Source organism: Pelobates fuscus, chromosome 8 (assembly GCF_036172605.1).
Source record: "Pelobates fuscus isolate aPelFus1 chromosome 8, aPelFus1.pri, whole genome shotgun sequence".
Taxonomy (NCBI): Eukaryota; Metazoa; Chordata; class Amphibia; order Anura; family Pelobatidae; genus Pelobates; species Pelobates fuscus.
In genome coordinates this window covers 26,478,890-26,503,453 of record NC_086324.1, presented here as the reverse complement: position 1 = coordinate 26,503,453, position 24,564 = coordinate 26,478,890, and the positions used below count along the sequence as shown (strand labels likewise).

Genomic DNA, 24,564 nt, shown 5'->3' with positions numbered 1-24,564 from the left:
CAAAAATAAAGTGGTTCGATCCTCATTTTCCTACGCAGCACCACAATGAAGGAATAACCTCCCGGACACTTTCAAATCTACCTCAAGCCTAAAATAATTTAAGTGATCCCTCTCTACATACCTCAAAACAGAATGTAATCATGGTTGAATATATTTCCTACCTGTTCTGTATATTTATATTATTTTGTATTTTTTTATATTGTCATTTTAAATAATGTTTGTGGGCACAGGACATACTCGAAAATGAGATAAATCTCAATGTATCCCTCCTGGTAAAATATTTTGTAAATAAAAATGTCAAAACCACAGGTTTCAGGAGTGGTTAATGCAGCTTAACCTGTCAGATTCCCTATATATCAGATCTTTAAACCTGTATTTGCATGCGTAGATTCTGAAAACCCTCTTCTGCTGCAAATCCCTAGAGATCTGGGTGGGCCAGAACTGGTTTACAAGACGTCCTTCACTCTTCTACAAGAGTCAATGAGCAGTCCTTGAAAATTAAAAACTGCCGGAAATATATCCTCTTTCTTTAGATACATAATCTCCTATGTCGCTAAATGTAATAATTGGAACACTGCACTGTATAGCACATTGGCCTAGGAATGCCATTCTGACACTGAAGAGTTAAGGCAATCTGGAATATGTCAGGAGGCACCAGGAGAACATTAATTCTGTGGTTTGCGAGATCATGGTGGAAATGATGTGGCTTCCAATTCATAGACATTGATCGTGCTGGAAGGTAGTCTGTGCTGAATCAGTAATGCACACAAAAGGCAAACAGGCTTTAGATCCTTTCCAATGTCGATTTAATGAGGAAGCACCGTAACCATGGTTTTTGTTCCCCTGGAGTTCATCAGGAGGTGTAAGAAAGCATCAATTACATGATAATGGCTTCACAAGCAAAAAAAATATGCACATATTTATCCATTTTGTAAAGGGAACAAAATAAATATATATATATACATACACACACACACACACACACACATATACATATATATACATATATATATATATATATATACACACACACACACACACACACACACACATTTTTTTTAAGTGGAAATGGTTTCTTCTTAAGGATAACTACTACGTAATAGCTTGCAATTTTCTATATATCAAACATATATAGTGTAGCAAAGCATATAGAGAAAAAAAAATGTGTATAATATATTCACATATACACATACATACATATACACACACACACACACACACACACTGTATTCTGGCACAATGGAAATCCATTAAAAAAATAATAAAAAGGCGGGGGGAAGGGGAACTATCCTTCCTGTCTGAGACAAAATAGAAGTTAGAAATAATTTTGAACAGAGAAAGGCATAATTTTACACAAGCATATTGTTTCAAAAAAAAAATAAAAAAAAGTTAGTGATTCATATAACAAACAAAACTACATATACACCTATTCTAATAATGCTCAGAAATAGTTCAAGGCATTCTGTAGGAATCCCAGATTATAAACAAAGGCTCGAGAAGGTGAAATATATTAGTACGATTGCCGTAAGCTCTTCACTAGTGATGTCGCGAACATAAAATTATCGGTTCGCGAACGGGAACTTCCGCAAATGTTCGCGAACCGGCGAACCGCCATAGACTTCAATAGGCAGGCAAATTTTAAAACCCACAGGGACTCTTTCTGGCCACAATAGTGATGGAAAAGTTGTTTCAAGGGTACTAACACCTGGACTGTGGCATGCCGGAGGGGGATCCATGGCAAAACTCCCATGGAAAATTACACAGTTGATGCAGAGTCTGGTTTTAATCCATAAAGGGCATAAATCACCTAACATTCCTAAATCATAATGGATATGGATTGACACCTGTCCTCAGAGACCCTGATACACACAGACACAGAGCAGAATAGGGACTGTTCCCCCTATGTAGGGTCACTTGGCAGATATGGATTGACACCTGTCTTAAGGGACCCTGATACACACTGACACAGAGCAGAATAGAGACTGTTCCCCCTACATAGGGTCACTTGGCAAATATGGATTGACACCTGTCCTCAGAGACCCTGATACACACTGACACAGAGCAGAATAGGGAATATTCACTAAATGCCAAACATTGTTATACAGGGGAATATTCAGTAAGGATAAGGGGGGGGGGAAATCTACTGTCCTCCCCCCCAGCCCCCACCCCTGCGTGGTGGGTGGGGGCCATAAATCACAATGGGGGGACCTACTGTCCTCCCGCCCACCCCCACCCGTTAGCGGTGGGTGGGGGCCATAAAAATAATGAGGGGGGACCTACTGTATGATGTTGTATCGATCAGGTAGTGTAAGGGATACGCCCGCTTCACAGTGACAGACCAAACTCCCCGTTTAACGCACCGCAAACAGTCCATTTGCACAAGGTTGGATACCAAGCTAGCCATGTCCGTTCCTTGTCCTCACTGATGTAATTGAAGGTCTCTTCCTCCACCCAGCCACGTACAACACCAAGGGTCCCCGAAAGGTGACAACAAGCCCCCTGGGACGCCTGCTGTGTTTGGTCTTCACCTTCTCAAAGCCACCTTCCTCCTCTGACTCCTCTTCTTCAGACTCCTCTCTCTGCGTTGCCTCTCTCTGCGATATTATAAGGTGTGTTAAGTAATACTATTCTTATCAGTTTAATCCCTGTTACGATTAGAGGACTATTTCCTTGTTTCGCCAAACCCCGAAAGGCAGCTCATCTCATCAGGTCTTTTTTAGTCGAATGTATCGCCCACTGTCAGTCCCTTCGGGATCCATCCCTCATTCATCTTAATAAAGGTGAGGTAATCTAGACTTTTTTGACCTAGGCGACTTCTCTTCTCAGTGACAATACCTCCTGCTGCACTGAAGGTCCTTTCTGACAGGACACTTGAAGCGGGGCAGGCCAGAAGTTCTGTCGCAAATTGGGATAGCGCAGGCCACAGGTCAAGCCTGCACACCCAGTAGTCAAGGGGTTCATCGCTCCTCAGAGTGTCGATATCTGCTACCCGTCGGTCGAGTCGTTCTCTGAGGGTGGATCCCGAAGGGCTGTGGCGATGCATAGGACTTAAAAAGCTCCGCATGTCCTCCATCAATAACACGTCTTTAAAGCATCCTGTCCTTGCCGGCGTGGTCGTGGGAGGAGGATGATTACTTTCACCTCTTCCCCTGTGAGATTCCCGTTGTGCTGTGACATCACCCTTATACGCTGTGTAAAGCATACTTTTTAATTTATTTTGCAAATGCTGCATCCTTTCCAACTTGTTGTAATATGGTAACATTTCAGCCACTTTCTGCTTACACCGGGGGTCTAGTAGCGTGGACACCCAGTACAGGTCGTTCTCCTTCAGCCTTTTTATACGAGGGTCCCTCAACAGGCACGACAGCATGAAAGACCCCATTTGCACAAGGTTGGATGCCGAGCTACTCCTTTCCCGTTCCTCCTCCTCAGTGATCTCAATGAAGGTATGTTCTTCCCCCCCAGCCACATAAAACACCACGGGTACCAGATAGGTGACAACGAGCACCCTGGGATGCCTGTTGTGGTTGGTCTTCCTCCTCCTCCTCAAAGCCACATTCCTCCTCTGACTCCTCTTCCTCACAATCCTCTTCCAGCGTTGCCGCAGGTCCAGCAAGCGATGCTGATAAGGCTGTTTCTGGTGGTGATGGTGACCACAACTCTTCCTCTTCCTCTTCACGCTCATCTACGGCCTGATCCAGCACTCTTCGCAGGGCACGCTCCAGGAAGAAAACAAATGGTATGATGTCGCTGATGGTGCCTTCGGTGCGACTGACTAGGTTTGTCACCTCCTCAAAAGGACGCATGAGCCTACAGGCATTGCGCATGAGCGTCCAGTAACGTGGCAAAAAAATTCCCACCTCCCCAGAGGCTGTCCTAGCACCCCGGTCATACAAATATTCATTAACGGCTTTTTCTTGTTGGAGCAGGCGGTTGAAATTTGGAGTGTTGAATTCCAACGTGTCGGGCTGTAGCAAATCAAGCGCCTCACTGGCATGTTGTTTCGCCGCTGGATATCTGCAAAGTGCGCCATGGCCGTGTAGGAACACCTGAAATGGCCACACACCTTCCTGGCCTGCTTATATATATTATATACAAGTATTAAGATAATGATAAAAATAATAATAATAAAACAAAAGAGGTCTTATAATATAAGCCATCCGATTTTTCACTTTTTTATTCAGCCATTTAGCGGACACATTTATCATAAATGCAAAATACTTTATGATGTTTTTTCCATTCAGGCAAGGAAGCCGTCACAAAGAATTCAGCCATCATATCACCGAATATCACTAAACATCAACTCAAAGAGAGCAGTAGCGTCAGATTGGAAAGCCACGATTACAGCTGCACACAACGATAAATGATTTGAACAGACATACCTTTGACTATTTGCTTTGCACAGGCGTTGTAAACTTTTTCCTGGGACGTGTTAGGGGCAAACACTTTATCGAACACATAAGGTTTAGATTGCTGAAAAAGAAAGATAACAAAATGGGTCAAAAACCTATAAAATACGATAAAACAAACAGATAAGACTTCAGCAAATAAAAACAAAAACAAACAGTGAGTAAGGACAGTTTGTTTTGGGCCCAGAGTGTAATAAAACACCAAGAATAGTCAAAAATTGAATAGCTTGCCCTAAGGTTAGTCTTCACGTAGCTCTCAAACAAGTTTTGGGCTCTTGTGCCATTAATGAGGGAATCTAAACCATTAACATTAGTCTGATCCCACTGGTAAGGATAGTACTGAAGAGAGGTGTCAGGACGCAATGGTACTTGACTTCTGGTCTTGACAAGGAGATGTAGATGGTACCCTATTCAGGCATCAAGTACAGGGAGTGCAGAATTATTAGGCAAGTTGTATTTTTGAGGATTAATTTTATTATTGAACAACAACCATGTTCTCAATGAACCCAAAAAACTAATTAATATCAAAGCTGAATATTTTTGGAAGTAGTTTTTAGTTTGTTTTTAGTTTTAGCTATTTTAGGGGGATATATGTGTGTGCAGGTGACTATTACTGTGCATAATTATTAGGCAACTTAACAAAAAACAAATATATACCCATTTAAATTTTTTACCAGTGAAACCAATATAACATCTCAACATTCACAAATATACATTTCTGACATTCAAAAACAAAACAAAAACAAATCAGTGACCAATATAGCCACCTTTCTTTGCAAGGACACTCAAAAGCCTGCCATCCATGGATTCTGTCAGTGTTTTGATCTGTTCACCATCAACATTGCGTGCAGAAGCAACCACAGCCTCCCAGACACTGTTCAGAGAGGTGTACTGTTTTCCCTCCTTGTAAATCTCACATTTGATGATGGACCACAGGTTCTCAATGGGGTTCAGATCAGGTGAACAAGGAGGCCATGTCATTAGATTTTCTTCTTTTATACCCTTTCTTGCCAGCCACGCTGTGGAGTACTTGGACGCGTGTGATGGAGCATTGTCCTGCATGAAAATCATGTTTTTCTTGAAGGATGCAGACTTCTTCCTGTACCACTGCTTGAAGAAGGTGTCTTCCAGAAACTGGCAGTAGGACTGGGAGTTGAGCTTGACTCCATCCTCAACCCGAAAAGGCCCCACAAGCTCATCTTTGATGATACCAGCCCAAACCAGTACTCCACCTTGCTGGCGTCTGAGTCGGACTGGAGCTCTCTGCCCTTTACCAATCCAGCCACGGGCCCATCCATCTGGCCCATCAAGACTCACTCTCATTTCATCAGTCCTTAAAACCTTAGAAAAATCAGTCTTGAGATATTTCTTGGCCCAGTCTTGACGTTTCAGCTTGTGTGTCTTGTTCAGTGGTGGTCATCTTTCAGCCTCTCTTACTTTGGCCATGTCTCTGAGTATTGCACACCTTGTGCTTTTGGGCATTCCAGTGATGTTGCAGCTCTGAAATATGGCCAAACTGGTGGCAAGTGGCATCTTGGCAGCTGCACGCTTGACTTTTCTCAGTTCATGGGCAGTTATTTTGCGCCTTGGTTTTTCCACACGCTTCTTGCGACCCTGACGACTATTTTGAATGAAACGCTTGATTGTTCGATGATCACGCTTCAGAAGCTTTGCAATTTTAAGAGTGCTGCATCCCTCTGCAAGATATCTCACTATTTTTGACTTTTCTGAGCCTGTCAAGTCCTTCTTTTGACCCATTTTGCCAAAGGAAAGGAAGTTGCCTAATAATTATGCACACCTGATATAGGGTGTTGATGTCATTAGACCACACCCCTTCTCATTACAGAGATGCACATCACCTAACATGCTTAATTGGTAGTAGGCTTTCGAGCCTATACAGCTTGGAGTAAGACAACATGCATAAAGAGGATGATGTGGTCAAAATACTCATTTGCCTAATAATTCTGCACTCCCTGTATATATACAAACAGGTCAATAGCAAGGGTTTATAAGAAACTAACAAGCCTAAACGGTGTAAGAGAATAGTGTTCCTTTAACCCCTTAAGGACCAAACTTCTGGAATAAAAGGGAATCATGACATGTCAGACATGTCATGTGTCCTTAAGGGGTTAAATTCTGTTTTGACAATTTACATAATCTTTTGGAACTCACTGGTAACTTCAAACAAAGTAAGTCTTAAAATTCCCAGTGATTTAGATTGCAAAGCAGACAGAGTGAAGAGTTTCTTTAACAGTCATCTCCAGTTGGGTGTCAAGGTGATACCATTTATTTGTCGTTTTGGCAGAACTTTGACCTCACCTTTTCAACAACAAAGTCCAGAGGTTATCTGTGTATACATTATTTTCTCCTGAGCACCAAAAAGAATGTGAATACAGAGACAGACATATAGTGAAACGGGAAGGAGAGAGGGATGCTTACTAAATACCATCACTGCCAATTATTTGAGGATATACTTCAAAAAGGTAAAAGGGACCGAGATTAGAAGTTTTTAACAAATATCAAAGTAATTTCAGGGGCTGCGTGTATTATTATCCCTTTAATTCAGGCAGGGCTGTCAGACCCAGAGAATTCCTATTGTGTTTCAATAAGCCTCCATAAGCCAAAAAACAAAGACAGAAAAAAAGGATGGTATTTAACAAACGTAGTCATCAGCATTTCTGTCCCCTGCAATCCTTTTAAACAGGCTGGGAAAATAGTGTAAATGTCGTAAGTTTATAATTATATATATATATATATAATTGTTCATAGTTTAAAGAAAAACCTTTTGATGGGCTTACATTTAAATGAATGTGTGGTTTGTAAATATAAAAAGGTTTTTCATTTTACAAAAATTTAGGTTGGGCAGTAGAGTGTCCTTTTAAGTAGATATGAATAGCCAAGTGATGGATGACTGGTCTTGTTTGTCAATCAATATCCCTACCTGCCTGGGATGGTCTAGCCAGCACATGTGGTCAGGAAGAGTAATAAACAGCTCCTAAAATTTGCTTATTACACATAAAAACTACAAAGCCAGTAAACTCTCCATGGGAACACTAAAAGGAATGACCTTCACTCCCTGGCTCAAACTTCAAGTGCAAAACGTCTTGCAGTTATGTAATACAGTGGAGGGCTAGAGCTGGCAAGAAGGAGGTCGGGAAACCCCCTCACTGCGCCAGTATTCAAGATTTTTGGGTTGCAGCAACACTGTAGAATTATTCTGTCAATTAAAAACAACTAGAGCCGGTAGAGGCTGGGGGAGTAAAGCAGTGAGCAGGAATTATGCAGGGTCCCTGCTAGCCCCCCAAAGGGTGGGTATGTGCTGCGGCTTATACTGATCCATATAGAGACTGCAGTAACCGGGCCTGACTGCGTTTCTAGATAATGAGGAGTATTTATGATGTGCAGATGTTTGCATTGGTATCAAGGGATGTAGAAGAAACAGTAACTTTCATGCACTTTTAACATATTTCTCATGCAAATTGCTTTAAAAAAAACAAAAAAAAAAAACGGAAAAAGCAAAGAAAATGTCACGTAAAGGCTAATGCAATATCCCTGCACCTAAGGGCTCTAGGAAAACACAACAGTTGTACCCAGTGATTATGTTGTGGCTTCAAAGTCAAATCTACAAGTTCAGTATCACTGGTCTACACTACATGCCCTTCCTCTTTAATTGGCCTGATTGCCCGAGAACCCACCAAGTGTGACATGGTAGAAGATATTTACTGAGCCATTGGCAGCAAATGTGATAGCACACCAATCCCACATTTACATAAAGCAGGGTTACGTTGCCCATTACCAATCCCACATTTACATAAAGCAGGGTTACGTTGCCCATTACCAATCCCACATTTACATAAAGCAGGGTTACGTTGCCCATTACCGATCCCACATTTACATAAAGCAGGGTTACGTTGCCCATTACCAATCCCACATTTACATAAAGCAGGGTTACGTTGCCCATTACCGATCCCACATTTACATAAAGCAGGGTTACGTTGCCCATTACCAATCCCACATTTACATAAAGCAGGGTTACGTTGCCCATTACCGATCCCACATTTACATAAAGCAGGGTTACGTTGCCCATTACCAATCCCACATTTACATAAAGCAGGGTTACGTTGCCCATTACCAATCCCACATTTACATAAATCAGGGTTACGTTGCCCATTACCGATCCCACATTTACATAAAGCAGGGTTACGTTGCCCATTACCAATCCCACATTTACATAAAGCAGGGTTACGTTGCCCATTACCGATCCCACATTTACATAAAGCAGGGTTACGTTGCCCATTACCAATCCCACATTTACATAAAGCAGGGTTACGTTGCCCATTACCGATCCCACATTTACATAAAGCAGGGTTACGTTGCCCATTACCGATCCCACATTTACATAAAGCAGGGTTACATTGACCATTACCGATCCCACATTTACATAAAGCAGGGTTACGTTGCCCGTTACCAATCCCACATTTACATAAAGCAGGGTTACGTTTTCCATTACCAATCCCACATTTACATAAAGCAGGGTTACGTTGCCCATTACTTTGGAATCAAAATTGCATGAATTGTGCTCATATCATGGCAAGCAACTTCACACATTTGGCGCAGGAATGCCAAGGACTAGACTAAAGATTAACATTGAGGAGGATTATGGATTTTTAATTGTTTAGCAGGTTTTCTAACAATGCGGGTACATGAACAGTACTGCAGATGGTGGGATAACAACCAGGGCCGGCCTTAGGCATTTTGACGCCCTGTGCGAAAAATCTTCACAGCGCCCCCCCCCCGTCCATCCATGTATGCTGTAATGTTTGTGTTGTCTGTGTATGTGATAGTAGGTGTGATGACTGTGTGTGATATGTATGCTATGTGTGATATTTGTAATGGGTGTATTAACAGTGTGTGATATGCGTGTATTGGTTGTATGTGACACACACACACACACACACACACACACAGAGTCAGACGGCCATACACACACACACAGGAAGACATCCACACACACAGGCAGACAGTCACACACACACAAAGGCAGACAGTCTCACACACACAAAGGCAGACAGACACACACATGCAGACAGTCAGTCATACACACAGACACAGACAGTAATACACACAGACACACACAGAGGCAGACAGTAATACACACAGACAAACACGCAGACAGTCATACACACAGACACACACAGGCAGACAGTCATACACACAGACACACACAGGCAGACAGTCATACACACAGACACACACAGGCAGACAGCCATACACACAGACACACACAGGCAGACAGCCATACACACAGAGGCAGACAGCCATACACACAGAGGCAGTCATACACACAATCACACACACAGAGGTAGTGTCACGACAGTGACCCCTTCTCGCAGAGTGTAACCTAACTATAGAACGTATACCGGACCTTAGAATGGCCGGACTCACGTTAGAGTAGTCAAATGGGATAGCCAGAGGTCAAGGGATAACAGAAGACGGGAATAACGATAAGCAAGCCAAAGTACAGGGAACCAGAGAGTAGAATAGTCAAATAGAGGAGCCAAAAGTCAAATACCAGGATAGAATACAAATGTCACAGAAATAGCACTAGGGGAACCAGCAAGAACCACACTAGGGCGTCTTACTGCTGTCAGGGCAGCCCTTTTATAGTGTGGTGTGTGTAGCCTTAAAACCACGCCCCCAAAAGGTCTGGGGGCGTGGCCGCGTCAGGACCTTGTCGGCTTCAAGCCGACGGCCGTGGCGCGCATGCGCCGAACTTAGAAATTCCGCTCTGAGTGAGCGGCCGGCGTCAGAAGTGCCGTGCCGCTCAGTGAAGGAGGACGCTGTGGTGCGTGGGTCCGAGTAGGACAGGTAAGGTATCGTGACAGTACCCCCCCCACAAGGATCGCCCCCAGGGCGGTTAGAACGCCTCCTTTCAAACAAACGAACCAGGCGAGGGGCGTGCACATCAGAAGCGTCCACCCACGAACGATCCTCAGGACCATAACCCTTCCAGTCTAAAAGGTATTGAAGTTTACCCCTAGAAAAACGAGAACCCAAAATAGACCTCACTTCATATTCGTTTTGTCCCTCCACAACTTCAGGAAGAGGAGGAGGGGTATTACGAGTAAACCGATTACATATTAATGGTTTGAGAAGTGAGACATGAAACGAATTCGGTATTTTCATATTAGAGGGTAAACGAAGACTGTAACAAACAGGGTTGACACGTTTGAGGACCTGAAATGGACCAATGAATCTGGGAGCAAATTTCATAGATGGGACCTTAAGTTTAATGTTACGGGTACTTAACCACACTTTATCCCCGATCACGAACGTGGGAGCAGGTTTCCGATGCCTGTCCGCATTAGCTTTGTACACACTAGCCTTTTGAGTCAAGATTTGTTTAACCCCTAACCAAGTTTCCCTCATATTCCTAACGGTGTCATCCACACTTGGCACTCCTGTAGAATGAACGGAACTTGGTAAAGTCGTAGGGTTAAACCCATAATTGATAAAAAAGGGACTGTGTAAAGTGGATTCATGGACATGATGGTTGTGAGCAAATTCTGCCCATGATAAACAAGTCCGCCCAGTTATCTTGATGAACCGAAGTGAAACAACGGATGTATTGTTCCAGGCATTGGTTCATCCTTTCCGTAACACCATTAGATTGGGGATGATAAGAAGAGGAAAGGTTAAGTTTGATTCCCAACTGTCCACAAAACGCTTTCCAGAAACGAGAAATAAATTGAGGTCCCCTATCAGAGACAATATCATGGGGTACCCCATGTAAACGGACCACCTCTCTTATAAATATAGAAGCCAGTTCAGATGATGTAGGTAATTTATAAAGAGGGACCAAATGAGACATCTTGGAGAATCTGTCAATTATCGTTAATATGACAGTGTAGTTCTTAGAAGGGGGTAGGTCTACTACAAAATCCATGGCAATACTCGACCATGGAGTCTCCGGAATAGGCAAGGGCATGAGGAGTCCTATAGGGCGACCCTTAGGAGATTTAGTAGCGGAACAAATACCACAAGCAAGGACAAACTCACAAACATCCTTCTTATAGGAAGGCCACCAGAACCGTTCCGCCAGCAATGATGTGGTTTTATGTATCCCTTGATGCCCTGCCATTTTGGAGTCATGCATGAGGGATAGTACTCTATCCCGATAGGCTAATGGCACATATAGTTTTCCTTGTGGAACAGTCAAGGTAGTGCGATCTTGGAATGTAGAGATTTCCTCTATTAATCCCGATGAGACTCTAGCATAGACAGTGGCGACAATACGATTCTTAGGGATTAAAGAGGACATAACTTCATTGGAGGATGTAAAAGGTTCATATTGACGGGATAGGGCATCAGCCTTAATATTTTTTGACCCTGGCCTATATGTAACAATATAATTGAAACGATTGAGATATAAAGACCAACGTACTTGTCTGTCAGACATTTTCTTGGCTTCACTGAAGTAAGAGAGGTTTTTATGATCTGTAAAAATGGTAACAGGGATGGGTGACCCTTCAAGCAAGTATCGCCATTCTTTAAGGGCAGAAATAATTGCCAACAACTCTCTCTCCCCTATATCGTATCTTTTCTCAGTTTCTGTTAATTTCTTAGAGAAAAACCCACATGGATGTAATGGTTGATCATCCGAAGGTCTTTGAGATAGTATTGCTCCTATCCCTGACTCAGATGCATCTACCTCCAGTATAAAAGGACGAGAAGGATCAGGATGTCGTAACACTGGTGCTGAGGAAAAGGCTTCTTTTAATGAATCAAAAGCCCTCTTAGCTTCTATGCACCATTCCCTGTGATTCCTTCCCTTCTTAGTCATAGCAGTAATAGGGGCTGTTATTGAAGAAAATCCTTTAATGAATTTCCTATAGTAATTGGCAAACCCCAAGAAGCGTTGGATTGCTTTAAGTCCAACTGGTAAGGGCCATTGCTGAATGGCCTCTAACTTTTTCGGCTCCATTTTGAAACCCGTACTAGAAATGATATATCCCAGGAAATGCACTTCTTCCTTGTGGAACAAACATTTCTCCAGTTTACAATAGAGACCATTCTCTAATAACTTTGAAAGAACCAATCTGACATGTTCATAGTGTTCGTTCATGTTTTTAGAGTAAATCAGGATATCATCCAAGTATACTATTACAAACATTTGTAAAAAGTCTCGTAACACATCGTTAATGAAGTCCTGGAAGACTGCTGGGGCGTTGCATAACCCGAAAGGCATAACTCGATACTCATAATGACCATAACGAGTATTAAAAGCAGTCTTCCATTCATGCCCTTCTTTTATTCTGATTAAATTATATGCTCCCCGCAAATCCAGTTTAGAAAAGACAGTAGCTCCTTTCAACCTGTCAAATAGCTCAGTCACTAAGGGGATAGGATAAGCATTACGTATAGTAATCTTATTTAACCCTCTGTAATCAATACAGGGTCTTAAATCCCCCTCTTTCTTAGATACAAAGAAAAACCCAGCGCCCGCAGGCGATGAAGATTTAGTGATAAACCCCTTCTTTAAGTTCTCGGCAATGTACTCCTCTAATACTTTATTCTCGGCTATCGACAGGGGATAAACTGTACCTCGTGGAGGCATAGTGCAGGGTAACAATTCAATAGAACAATCGTAGGGACGATGAGGAGGTAATTTTTCTGCCTCTTTAGGTTCAAAAACATCTTTAAGATCAATATATTGGTTGGGTATTTGAGTGGTCAATGGTTCCATAGTAGGTATATTGATTAACCCCACTGGTTTAATCGGAGTAATGCATTTACTGTGACAAGATTCTCCCCATTTAATAATCTCCCTCTTTTCCCAATCAATCAACGGATTATGCTGGGCTAACCAAGGAAACCCAAGGATTACAGGAAAGATAGGAGATGTTATCTGTTGCAAGGTGATAACCTCCCTATGAAGAAGACCTGTAGATAATACCAGGGGAATGGTTTCCTGGGTAATAAGAGGTATTGATAATGGTCTACCATCTATGGCCTCAACGGCCAAGGGTGCAGATCTTTTTTGGAATGGGAGAGTATTTTTCTGCCCGAATAAGTGATCTACAAAATTCTCGGCAGCCCCAGAATCAATTAAAGCAAGGGTGGATACTTTCTTTCCCTCCCATTCTAGAGTAATAGGTAGAAGAAGCCGGAGATCTTTTTTATCATTGAAGGAGGACATACACATAACACCCAAGGCCTGTCCCCCCTGCGGACTTAGGTGCGAGAGTTTTCCGGTCGGCTAGGACAATTCCCTCGTGTATGTCCCTTCCTGCCACAATATAAACATAAACCTTCCCTCCTACGGTATTGTCTCTCTGTCTCAGACAATCTTGTAGCCCCTAATTGCATGGGTTCTGGAGGGGTCTCTGACGAGGGATAGGTCAGAGCAAGACGTTCCGGTACTCTCCTAGGTCTCTCTCTGGTATTCTGCCTATACCTAAGGCGTTCATCAATATGAGCCAGATATGTTATTAATTCCTCTAGAGTGTCTGGTAAATCTCTTGTGGCCACTTCATCTAAGATTCTATCAGACACTCCATTTAGGAACACATCCACAAATGCTTGTTCGTTCCATCTGACTTCTGCAGCTAAAGTACGGAACTCCAAAGCATAATCTACTAGAGAACGGGTACCTTGTCTTAGACGTAATAAGGATTTGGCAGCGTTAGTTTTTCTGCCTGGGGTATCAAAAGTTCTCCTGAAAGCTGCAACAAAGTTAGTATAATTAAAGACTATTGGGTTGTCATTCTCCCACAAGGGATTAGCCCAGGTTAAAGCTCTATCTACTAACAGGGTGATAATATACCCAATCTTAGCCCTATCGGTAGGGTAAGCTCTAGGATGGAGTTCAAAATAGATGCTTATCTGGTTCAAGAACCCCCTGCATCCGTTAGGATCACCCCCATACCTGAGAGGTGCTGTAGCCTGATTGGAAGTGCTCCTGGGGTCTCTGACTAGGAGTCTGCTCCTCCGGCTGGAGATAAGCAGTACGGTTAATTAACGTCTGTACGGCGAGGGCGATCTGGTCCATACGATGGTCCAGTTCCTCAAACCTATTGTCCGTACCAAGTCCAAGAGGGTTAACACCTGCAGGGTCCATGGCCCTAGTGTAATGTCACGACAGTGACCCCTTCTCGCAGAGTGTAACCTAACTATAGAACGTATACCGGACCTTAGAATGGCCGGACTCACGTTAGAGTAGTCAAATGGGATAGCCAGAGGTCAAGGGATAACAGAAGACGGGAATAACGATAAGCAAGCCAAAGTACAGGGAACCAGAGAGTAGAATAGTCAAATAGAGGAGCCAAAAGTCAAATACCAGGATAGAATACAAATGTCACAGAAATAGCACTAGGGGAACCAGCAAGAACCACACTAGGGCGTCTTACTGCTGTCAGGGCAGCCCTTTTATAGTGTGGTGTGTGTAGCCTTAAAACCACGCCCCCAAAAGGTCCGGGGGCGTGGCCGCGTCAGGACCTTGTCGGCTTCAAGCCGACGGCCGTGGCGCGCATGCGCCGAACTTAGAAATTCCGCTCTGAGTGAGCGGCCGGCGTCAGAAGTGCCGTGCCGCTCAGTGAAGGAGGACGCTGTGGTGCGTGGGTCCGAGGAGGACAGGTAAGGTATCGTGACAGGTAGACAGTCATACACACAGAGGCAGACAGTAATACACACAGTGGCAGACAGTCATATACACACACACACACACACACACAGGCAGACAGTCTCACACACACAGACACAGACAGTAATACACACAGACACACACAGAGGCAGACAGTAATACACACAGACACACACAGAGGCAGACAGTCATACACACACAGGCAGACAGTCATACACACACACACACACACACACAGGCAGACAGTCATACACAGACACACACACACACACACACACACACAGGCAGACAGTCATACACAGACACACACACACACACAGGCAGACAGTCATACACACACAGACAATAATAAACACAGGCAGAGAGTCACACTCACCTGACAATCCCACAGTTACCTGTGGAGTTCATTGTGGAGGCAATGCAGCTCCTGGTGACTGTTTGGTGGGGAAGCAGGGACTCCTTCCTGCTTTCCCTGCAGCAGTTTTCCGGCGCTTTTAGCTCCGCCCCCGCCGCACGGTAAGCTCCGCCCCCGCTGCAAATTTTAAAAAAAAAACAACAAATGTTTCTTTTTTTTTTTAAATCCACGGCGCCCCCTGCTCCATGGCGCCCTGTGTGGCCGCACAGCTCGCACACCCCTAAGGCCGGCCCTGATAACAACAAACGTTTAACAAGATGACCAACCCAATACATCTATATGGACCATATTATTATACTGTTTGGGACCTAATCGGAGGAAAAACTCTGTGATCCCTGTATAAACAAAAATGACTGCACAGCAAACACAGCTTTCAAAGTCTATCCACCTATTAACTGCGATCATGTTCTAGAATTCATTTTTACTTAAAAGGGACACTCTTAGCACTGTGAAAACTACAGTTTATTATGGAGATTAAGGTGCACAGAATGTGTGACTATCCCCTCATCTTGTGTCCAACAGTTTGAGAGATTTAAAAACCCAAACCAAATCCATTCTCTATTCATGTAGTCCTTCTGCTGAGGTTTGGTTATTGTTTATTACTAGTGATGTCGCGAACACAAAATTTTCGGTTCGCGAACGGCGGACGCGATCTTCCGCAAACGTTCGCGAACCGGCGAACCGGGCGAACCGCCATAGACTTCAATGGGCAGGTGAATTTTAAAACCCACAGGGACTCTTTCTGGCCACAATAGTGATGGAAAAGTTGTTTCAAGGGGACTAACACCTGGACTGTGGCATGCCGGAGGGGGATCCATGGCAAAACTCCCATGGAAAATGACACAGTTGATGCAGAGTCTGGTTTTAATCCATAAAGGGCATAAATCACCCAACATTCCTAAATCACAATGGATATGGATTGACACCTGACATATGACATATTGACACCTTGACATATGGATTGACACCTGTCCTCAGAGACCAGGATACACACTGAAACAAAGCAGAATAGGGACTGTTCCCCCTACATAGGGTCATTTGGCAGATATGGATTGACACCTATCCTAAGGATCCCTGATACACACTGGGGGGGACCTACTGTCCTCCCCCCCCACCCCTGCGTGGTAGGTGGGGGCCATACAAATAATGAGGGGGGGGACCTACTGTCCTCCCCCCGGCCCCCACTCCTGCATGGTGGGTGGGGGCCATAAATCACAATGGGGGGAGGACCTACTGTCCTCCCCCCGCCCCCCACCCCTGCGTGGTGGGTGGGGGCCATAAAAATAATGAGGGGGGGGGGACCTACTGTCCTCCCCCCACCCCCACCCCTGCGCGGTGGGTGGGGGCCATAAATCACAATGGGGAGGACCTACTGTCCTCCCCCCCCACCCCTGCGTGGTGGGTGGGGGCCATAAAAATAATGAGGGGGGGGGACCTACTGTCCTCCCCCTGGCCCTCACCCCTGAGCGGTGGGTGGGGGCCCTAAAAAAACAATAAGGGGGGGACGGGGGGGACCTACTGGCAAATATGGATTGACACGTATCCCAAGGATCCCTGATACACACTGACACAGAGCAGAATAGGGACTGTTCCCCCTACATAGGGTCACTTGGCAGATATGGATAAGTGACCCTATGTAGGGGGAACAGTCCCTATTCTACTCTGTGTCAGTGTGTATCAGGGATCCTTAGGATAGGTGTCAATCCATATCTGCCAAGTGACCCTATGTAGGGGGAACAGTCCCTATTCTGCTCTGTGTCAGTGTCAAGTATCTGCAGTAACACAGTGTCTGGGGGGAGTATCTGCAGTAACACAGTGTCTGGGGGGAGTATCTGCAGTAACACAGTGTCTGGAGGGAGTATCTGCAGTAACACAGTGTCTGGAGGGAGTATCTGCAGTAACACAGTGTCTGTGGGGAGTATCTGCAGTAACACAGGGTGTCTGTGGGGAGTATCTGCAGTAACACAGGGTGTCTGTGGGGAGTATCTGCAGTAACACAGGGTGTCTGTGGGGAGTATCTGCAGTAACACAGGGTGTCTGTGGGGAGTATCTGCAGTAACACAGGGTGTCTGTGGGGAGTATCTGCAGTAACACAGGGTGTCTGTGGGGAGTATCTGCAGTAACACAGGGTGTCTGTGGGGAGTATCTGCAGTAACACAGGGTGTCTGTGGGGAGTATCTGCAGTAACACAGGGTGTCTGTGGGGAGTATCTGCAGTAACACAGGGTGTCTGTGGGGAGTATCTGCAGTAACACAGGGTGTCTGTGGGGAGTATCTGCAGTAACACAGGGTGTCTGTGGGGAGTATCTGCAGTAACACAGGGTGTCTGTGGGGAGTATCTGCAGTAACACAGGGTGTCTGTGGGGAGTATCTGCAGTAACACAGGGTGTCTGGGGGGAGTATCTGCAGTAACACAGGGTGTCTGGGGGGAGTATCTGCAGTAACACAGGGTGTCTGGGGGGAGTATCTGCAGTAACACAGGGTGTCTGGGGGGAGTATCTGCAGTAACACAGGGTGTCTGGGGGGAGTATCTGCAGTAACACAGGGTGTCTGGGGGGAGTATCTGCAGTAACACAGGGTGTCTGGGGGGAGTATCTGCAGTAACACAGGGTGTCTGGGGGGAGTATCTGCAGTAACACAGGGTGTCTGGGGGGAGTATCTGCAGTAACACAGGGTGTCTGGGGGGAGTATCTGCAGTAACACAGGGTGTCTGGGGGGAGTATCTGCAGTAACACAGGGTGTCTGGGGGGAGTATCTGCAGTAACACAGGGTGTCTGGGGGGAGTATCTGCAGTAACACAGGGTGTCTGGGGGGAGTATCTGCAGTAACACAGGGTGTCTGGGGGGAGTATCTGCAGTAACACAGGGTGTCTGGGGGGAGTATCTGCAGTAACACAGGGTGTCTGGGGGGAGTATCTGCAGTAACACAGGGTGTCAAAGTTTACTCAATGATATTGAATAGGGGGCGGACTGAACATCGCATGTGTTCGCCTGCGGTGGCGAACTCGAACATGCTATGTTCGCCAGGAACTACTCGCCAGCGAACCGTTCGGGACATCACTATTTATTACTGATATTTATAAAGCGCCAACATACTCCACAGTGCTGTACAATTGTGGAAGAGGACCTCTGCATTAGCCTGTCCAATTTTACGTGACAGATGGGCACACCCAGACTATAATTGCCTATCACAGATGGTGTGCCAGGAGTCTCAGATTTTGTCAAACAGCTTGAAGACTGTTTGACACAAACCCAAATACTCTTTAATATGTTTTGGTTGTTATGGTGCTTCGAGTATCCCTTTAATTTGTTTCTATTAGATGAAGCGTTTCCATGACAAAAAAGAAGTGAGGTAAGCAGCAACGTGAACAAATCGTACTTTAGTTTTAAAGCAAAGACTTCCAGTTTTCATTAGGAATTGTTCCAAGATCAACCACCATGAGAGCATCACAAAGTGTCACGTCAGTAGGATTGCACACAAATCCCATTCAACTTTGCCGAACGAATCAAATGCCTGTTAAATCAATGGACGAACAGATTGATTTGTTCATAACCGATGGACGAATCAAATGTGACGGTAATTGTATCTCTGTATGAGAAAGTCAATGACCAACACATACCCTTACCAACTGTAACTCAGAGAATCTGGGGCCGAGCAGAGTACTAGGATAAGACAATGTTTCTCTGCTTCAGTTCCCTAATAAAAACTGAAAAGATTAGTGTATAACTCGAACAGTGTAAAGAGTGTGTTGGTGTGTGCATAGCGGCTTACTTGACATATATTTGATCAAACAGAGGAAAATTATCATTTCATATAACAATATTGTTTATCTTTTTCCCCCAATAATATCCTGTGTGCGTAAATATAAATATGATCCGTCTGAGTTATGGAAAGGGGATGTGGCAAAGCATCGCCCTCAATAAATGTCCTCAATTCAATTAAAGATGGAGCGATATGGAAAATAAGAGGACAAAATAAAACTTAATATGGTCTAGTGTTTTTGATGCTGGTGATTATAATGAAAATAAAAGCAATGCAGTTACAATTTTCTGGAGCCCAAGATCAGCTCCAGATATATGCGCTTGGACGGTACAATCCTTGTCTGTGGATATGCTGATCCTGGACTCCGTGTTTATCCTTAGGATATCCAATGTTGCTGGGTGCTCTTTGTTAGACTTAAATCATCCTAAAATAGTGCAGTACTGGGCTGTACGAGAACATTAGTGTTTGTTCAATAAGCACCAAATGAGATACTAACCGCTAGCACAAGGCTTTTTGCTACTTTCTTGACTATGGTCAGTTATATACAAAGACTCCGCTTCCAAGAGTTCACCCTGGAGGAAGACTCCACCAGGTAAGTAAGTGGTTATAAAGTAAATAGTATAAGCCAGAATCATATTTACGGACCAATGGAAATTATTTTACCAGTCACATAACAGAGTCAAGGCTGTATTATGTTACAGGTTATCACTCTAAAATATACAAACACACAACGTAAGGAAAACACCACAAACAAAACATAGATCGATTTAAACAAGCATTAAATAACAGTCTCAACTATATGAGCATCTGATATATTTATGTAATTTTTTATCATACATAATAACTAGGTTTAGTGGTCGCTGTGCTAAAAACACAAACCCATTTCAAACATTATTTGAGAAATTAAAGGAACACTCCAATTATTATAAAAAAAATAAAAACACAACACACACTCTCAGGGTGTATCACTAGGTCCATATGTATCTATCAGTGGACCTAGCGATACACTCTCAGAGAGACTTCAACTTCCAGACCAGAACTGGCATTATACTGATGAGACCCAAAAGGGTGAAACTGCCGTCCATAGCTGGTTTGTGGTCACTGGTCATTTTGGATCACAACCCATGCTCTGGTCAAAACAAAACAAAACACACACCCACACACGTCTGTGTATTTTTTCTTTTTATAAATACACATTTTTCTTCAGCAGTCCAACGCGTTTTTCTCAAAGTCATATCTTTTGCCAAAAACAAATTTTAGAGCAATTGACACCAAACATGAATCTCTCCATCTGCTGATCATCATTGCTTTGATACCAGCCAGCAATAGGACATCCAGATGTCAGTTTAGTAATGTCTTAGCAAGAAAGGCCAATCTGTAGCATCTGGGTCAGTGAGGAGGCATCATCTATACACCAAAACTGCTTCATTAAGCTAAAGTTGTTTTGGTAACTATAGTGTCCCTTTAAGTAGCCTATTCTGAAAAGTCTGACAAAGTCTTAGGAAGACATGCCATGCTGTCATAATGTTTAATGATGACTGGCTGGGCATTGTGGGAAGTGTAGTTCATAAACAAAGGACCCAACGTCATTCAGAATAGGTCCATCCAATTCAGGCTATGAATAAAGCATGTTAAACTGGCTAGATTTCACGGTCCTACCTTAGAAATTAGTTCTGTTATGCTATGGACACTTAGCTCCCAGCCCGAGGCCTTCAACACCAAGTTTTACAAAGAAAAATGAATAAAATCTAGCATAGAAAAATGTAAAAACAAAAAAAGTAAATCATGGACTAGGGTAGAGAGGAGTACAAGTGTCTTCCAAGAACCAATCAGATAAAAATGACATTTTTAGGCCCAGTAATAACTGGCTCATTGACGGGAAAGTGGAAATATTTGAACAATTATAAAAAAAATACTTTGTTTAAGAAAGAGCCTCTTTGTTTCATGTTTTCATTTTCTCATCGTAAGGTGCTTCAGAATATGTTGGCTCTATATAAATAATAATTGTAAGCTCTTTTCTCCTATAATAGGACTTCTTCTCCCCCCTCCCCTCGCTTTTGTTTTTGACAAATATCCCACTGCCCCCCTCTATGAGCCAAACCATTGCACGATACCTGGCCCCTAGCCCAGAATGAGCTTTCCTTGTCTCCAAGAGAACTGTTGGGGATGTCAATCAGCTGGTTATCTGCAGAAGCCAGACTGCACATGTGCAGTGATATCACCCTCTCCAATGCTAAAGAGGCTGCACCAACACAGAAGCAGCCAGAATATCTCCTCCAATGCTAGCACAATAAACACTGCAACCATGTAAAGGAGAGGTGCTCCCCCCAACCCTACATGCAAATCTACATAATGCCTGCAATCTTGCTTAGAATGCCTGCAACAGTTGCTTGTGGCACCCTTGGGTGCTCTTTATATAAAATCAATAGATAAAACAGGTGACAAACCAAGATATGGTAGGTTTCACATTAACCCTTGATTGGAATTCATTATACAACACGTTAACTCTTAAAAGGCTAATGAGGCCTTGTACAGAGAGCACATGTCATTCTTCCATTTTTTTTTATTAAATTTTTTTGCAGGAGTCATGTAGACAGCTGATTTCAATAGGTGTGAAAAGAAAATTGAATAAAGTGATTTATTTAAATTCTGATATGGTTCAATATGGTTAACCCTTTGCATCACATGTTAGTGTGCAATGTAATTAAATATTTAAAGATGACTCTAGGCCCAAATTTAAAAAATATATATATATATATATATATATATATATATATATATATATATATATATATATATATTTTTTTTTTTTTTGTTTCATTTCAACAATATAAAATTAACTCGTATTCGCCATATTTACACAAGCATCAAAATTATACGATAAATTAAATATTTACTGATGGGGAACATCCATTATTAAACAAACTCCAATGCAAGTATTTGTACAGCTGGTGGGGTTCACCTTTCTGGTGCAGCAAGGGTTAAAACAGGTCTAAATCCAAAGCTTTCTATTAACAGTGATTATTGAAAGAAACCGAACGTTAAAACATGTTCGTTTATGATAAATAAGGCGCAGTCTGTGCATTTACTGTGTTGTCTAGGGGACATCTTCATTGTCTGATGAAAAAGAGATTTCCCAGAGATTCCATTTATTCCCAGTAATTGCTCACCAGGGCTGCATGTGGTGAGCTGTGCAATGACATTGGGGTGGGAGGAGGGGGCTGTTAAAGATGTCATCTCTCTCTCTCTGATTTTCTCTTGTTACTTTGTAATATAAAAAAGGTATAGTCTGCACACCCAGCTATCCACACCCAAACATTGTGCCCTAATGAGTTAAATGTCACCATGCAACGCATTTCTTTAGCATTTCATGAGTTAATTTGTAGCCAATGGCAAGAAACACTCTCTAATGTAATTTTATTTTTCTGGTCAACCTTTGATTAAGGCTCCAACAGATTGCAAACAAGAAAAAATATATATATATTTTTGTAAGAAGGTATTTTCCATGCACACAGACTTGCAGACTGTGGATAGCAGAGAATGCCATCAGCCCTATTGGGCAGACTATGCACCATGTTACATCTCCTGATTGTATGGAGAGGGATCCCTCCTCAGACACCCCCAATGCAGAACACCTGCCCATACAATAATACAGACTACTTACCCCAATCACTGTTGTGTCATCTCCTTTGAAGACAGGGATGAACTTGTCTCCTCTGTGAATTTCTGCCTGATTTAATGGTCTGAACCTGCACATCACTTTGATGCTGCATTCTGCTGGGTCTGCCATGTTACATGTGGGGTCAACTCAACAGCAATGTCTGTCTTCCAATCTGATGCATAAATATCAATCCAACACAGGGAACAAACAAATTTCCACCTTTAGCAAATCATCTCATCTCCTCCCAGGGGCTGAGACCCTTAGCCCCATGTATTGGATGATGGCAGAGCTCTGTCCCTGGTGTACGATGTGTCCTGTGTACCTTTTATCACCCAAAGTGATTCAGTTTCTCCCACCCCTATCAATGCCAGCCCCTCTCTGCAAGATCTGCCATCCTGCATCAGCACCAGCAGCCCTCTAACAGATCCAGAGCTTTGTCACTTGTCTGCATCACCCCAGCCCCTCCTAGCTCACGTTTCCCAGCGTCATGTGCAAGACCTGCTGGGATATGTAGTTTTTGATGTAGCTTGGTCACTGCACAGGACTGATATCCTCCTGTAGGTTCCATCTGATCTGGGAGGATTTGCAACAATGTTGCAAATATGTCAATACAACGAGCATAATAGAAGGCTTCTCAATACAATGTTGCTCTTGTTTACAAACAGTTAACATGGCAGAAGCCTAACTGTAGCCTCAATTTAATATTTCTGGATACGCTTTAAAAATAATTGCATACTTTGAAAATATTATTGACATTTAAAAAAAATAAAAAAATAAAAATAATATTATAAAAATAATAATAATAATTTGTATAATGTGAGTTATGTAATATAATTATGATGACATGTATGTTTATAATATTCGTTCAAATACTGTAGGGAATTCACAAGAAAAATAACATTTTTAATCCACTACAGCCAAACTGGAAAACTGATGCAGCTCAAACACAATTTTTCCAACTGAGCGACTTCGGAAATGAAATCTGCTTTCCAATTCCCAATGATTGATAGTTTAGAGAATAGCAATGATAGACGTCTGAAGGGGTTTATTTACTGAACAATGAAATAAAGTGGCCTGAATACAGAATTTTAACATTCAGGCTGATTTGGGGAAAAAAAATCCCAGGTGCATGGTTATCAAAGGTCAGGTTCTCCAAAAACCCACCCAGAGTCCATGTTTAAGGTTAGGTGACAATCAGTATTGGTTAGGGGTACCTGACATACTATGTGTTTTATTTCCCAACATTCACAGCCAAAATCTGGATTAGAGTTATGAGAGTAGCACCATGCCATGATACCGTGCCAAGTTACTGAACTATACATTGGGAATAAGTAGGCAACCTTTGGCACTCTAGATATTGTGGCCTACATCTCCCATAAAGTGGACAGAGCATTCTGGGAGATGTAGTTCAATACATCTGGAGTGCCGAAGGTTGCCTACGCCTGAAAGAACACACTCATTGTGTGCATGCCTGGCTAAAAAGTGGGGTACACTTGTGCATCTTGCACAGTTATCCCCAACACTCTAATGTATCTCTATACCATCCAAGTATCACTGGAACTATACATGTGCATTACAACTTTCAGCAGTGGCAGATGGTCAATTTTAAGATGGTAGAGTTTCAGAGTCCTTCCCCAGAATTTCACTCCCCCCCTACACAGTACAGAGATACTCAT

The 24,564-nt window shown here is 43.2% G+C and overlaps 1 protein-coding gene across 1 annotated transcript in view; it reads right to left on the bottom strand.

Moving 5' to 3' along the window:
- KIF5C (kinesin family member 5C) overlaps positions 1-23,329 on the bottom strand; it is a 76,744-nt gene extending 53,415 nt beyond the window's left edge. The window contains exons 1-2 of the mRNA XM_063429425.1: positions 22,892-23,329; positions 4,383-4,473 (exon numbers count right to left, since the gene is read on the bottom strand). Coding sequence (XP_063285495.1) covers positions 4,383-4,473; positions 22,892-23,017 — 217 coding nt within the window. The 5' untranslated portion in view covers positions 23,018-23,329. The remainder of the gene's footprint in view (positions 1-4,382; positions 4,474-22,891) is intronic.
- Between the last annotated feature and the right edge of the window lie 1,235 nt (positions 23,330-24,564).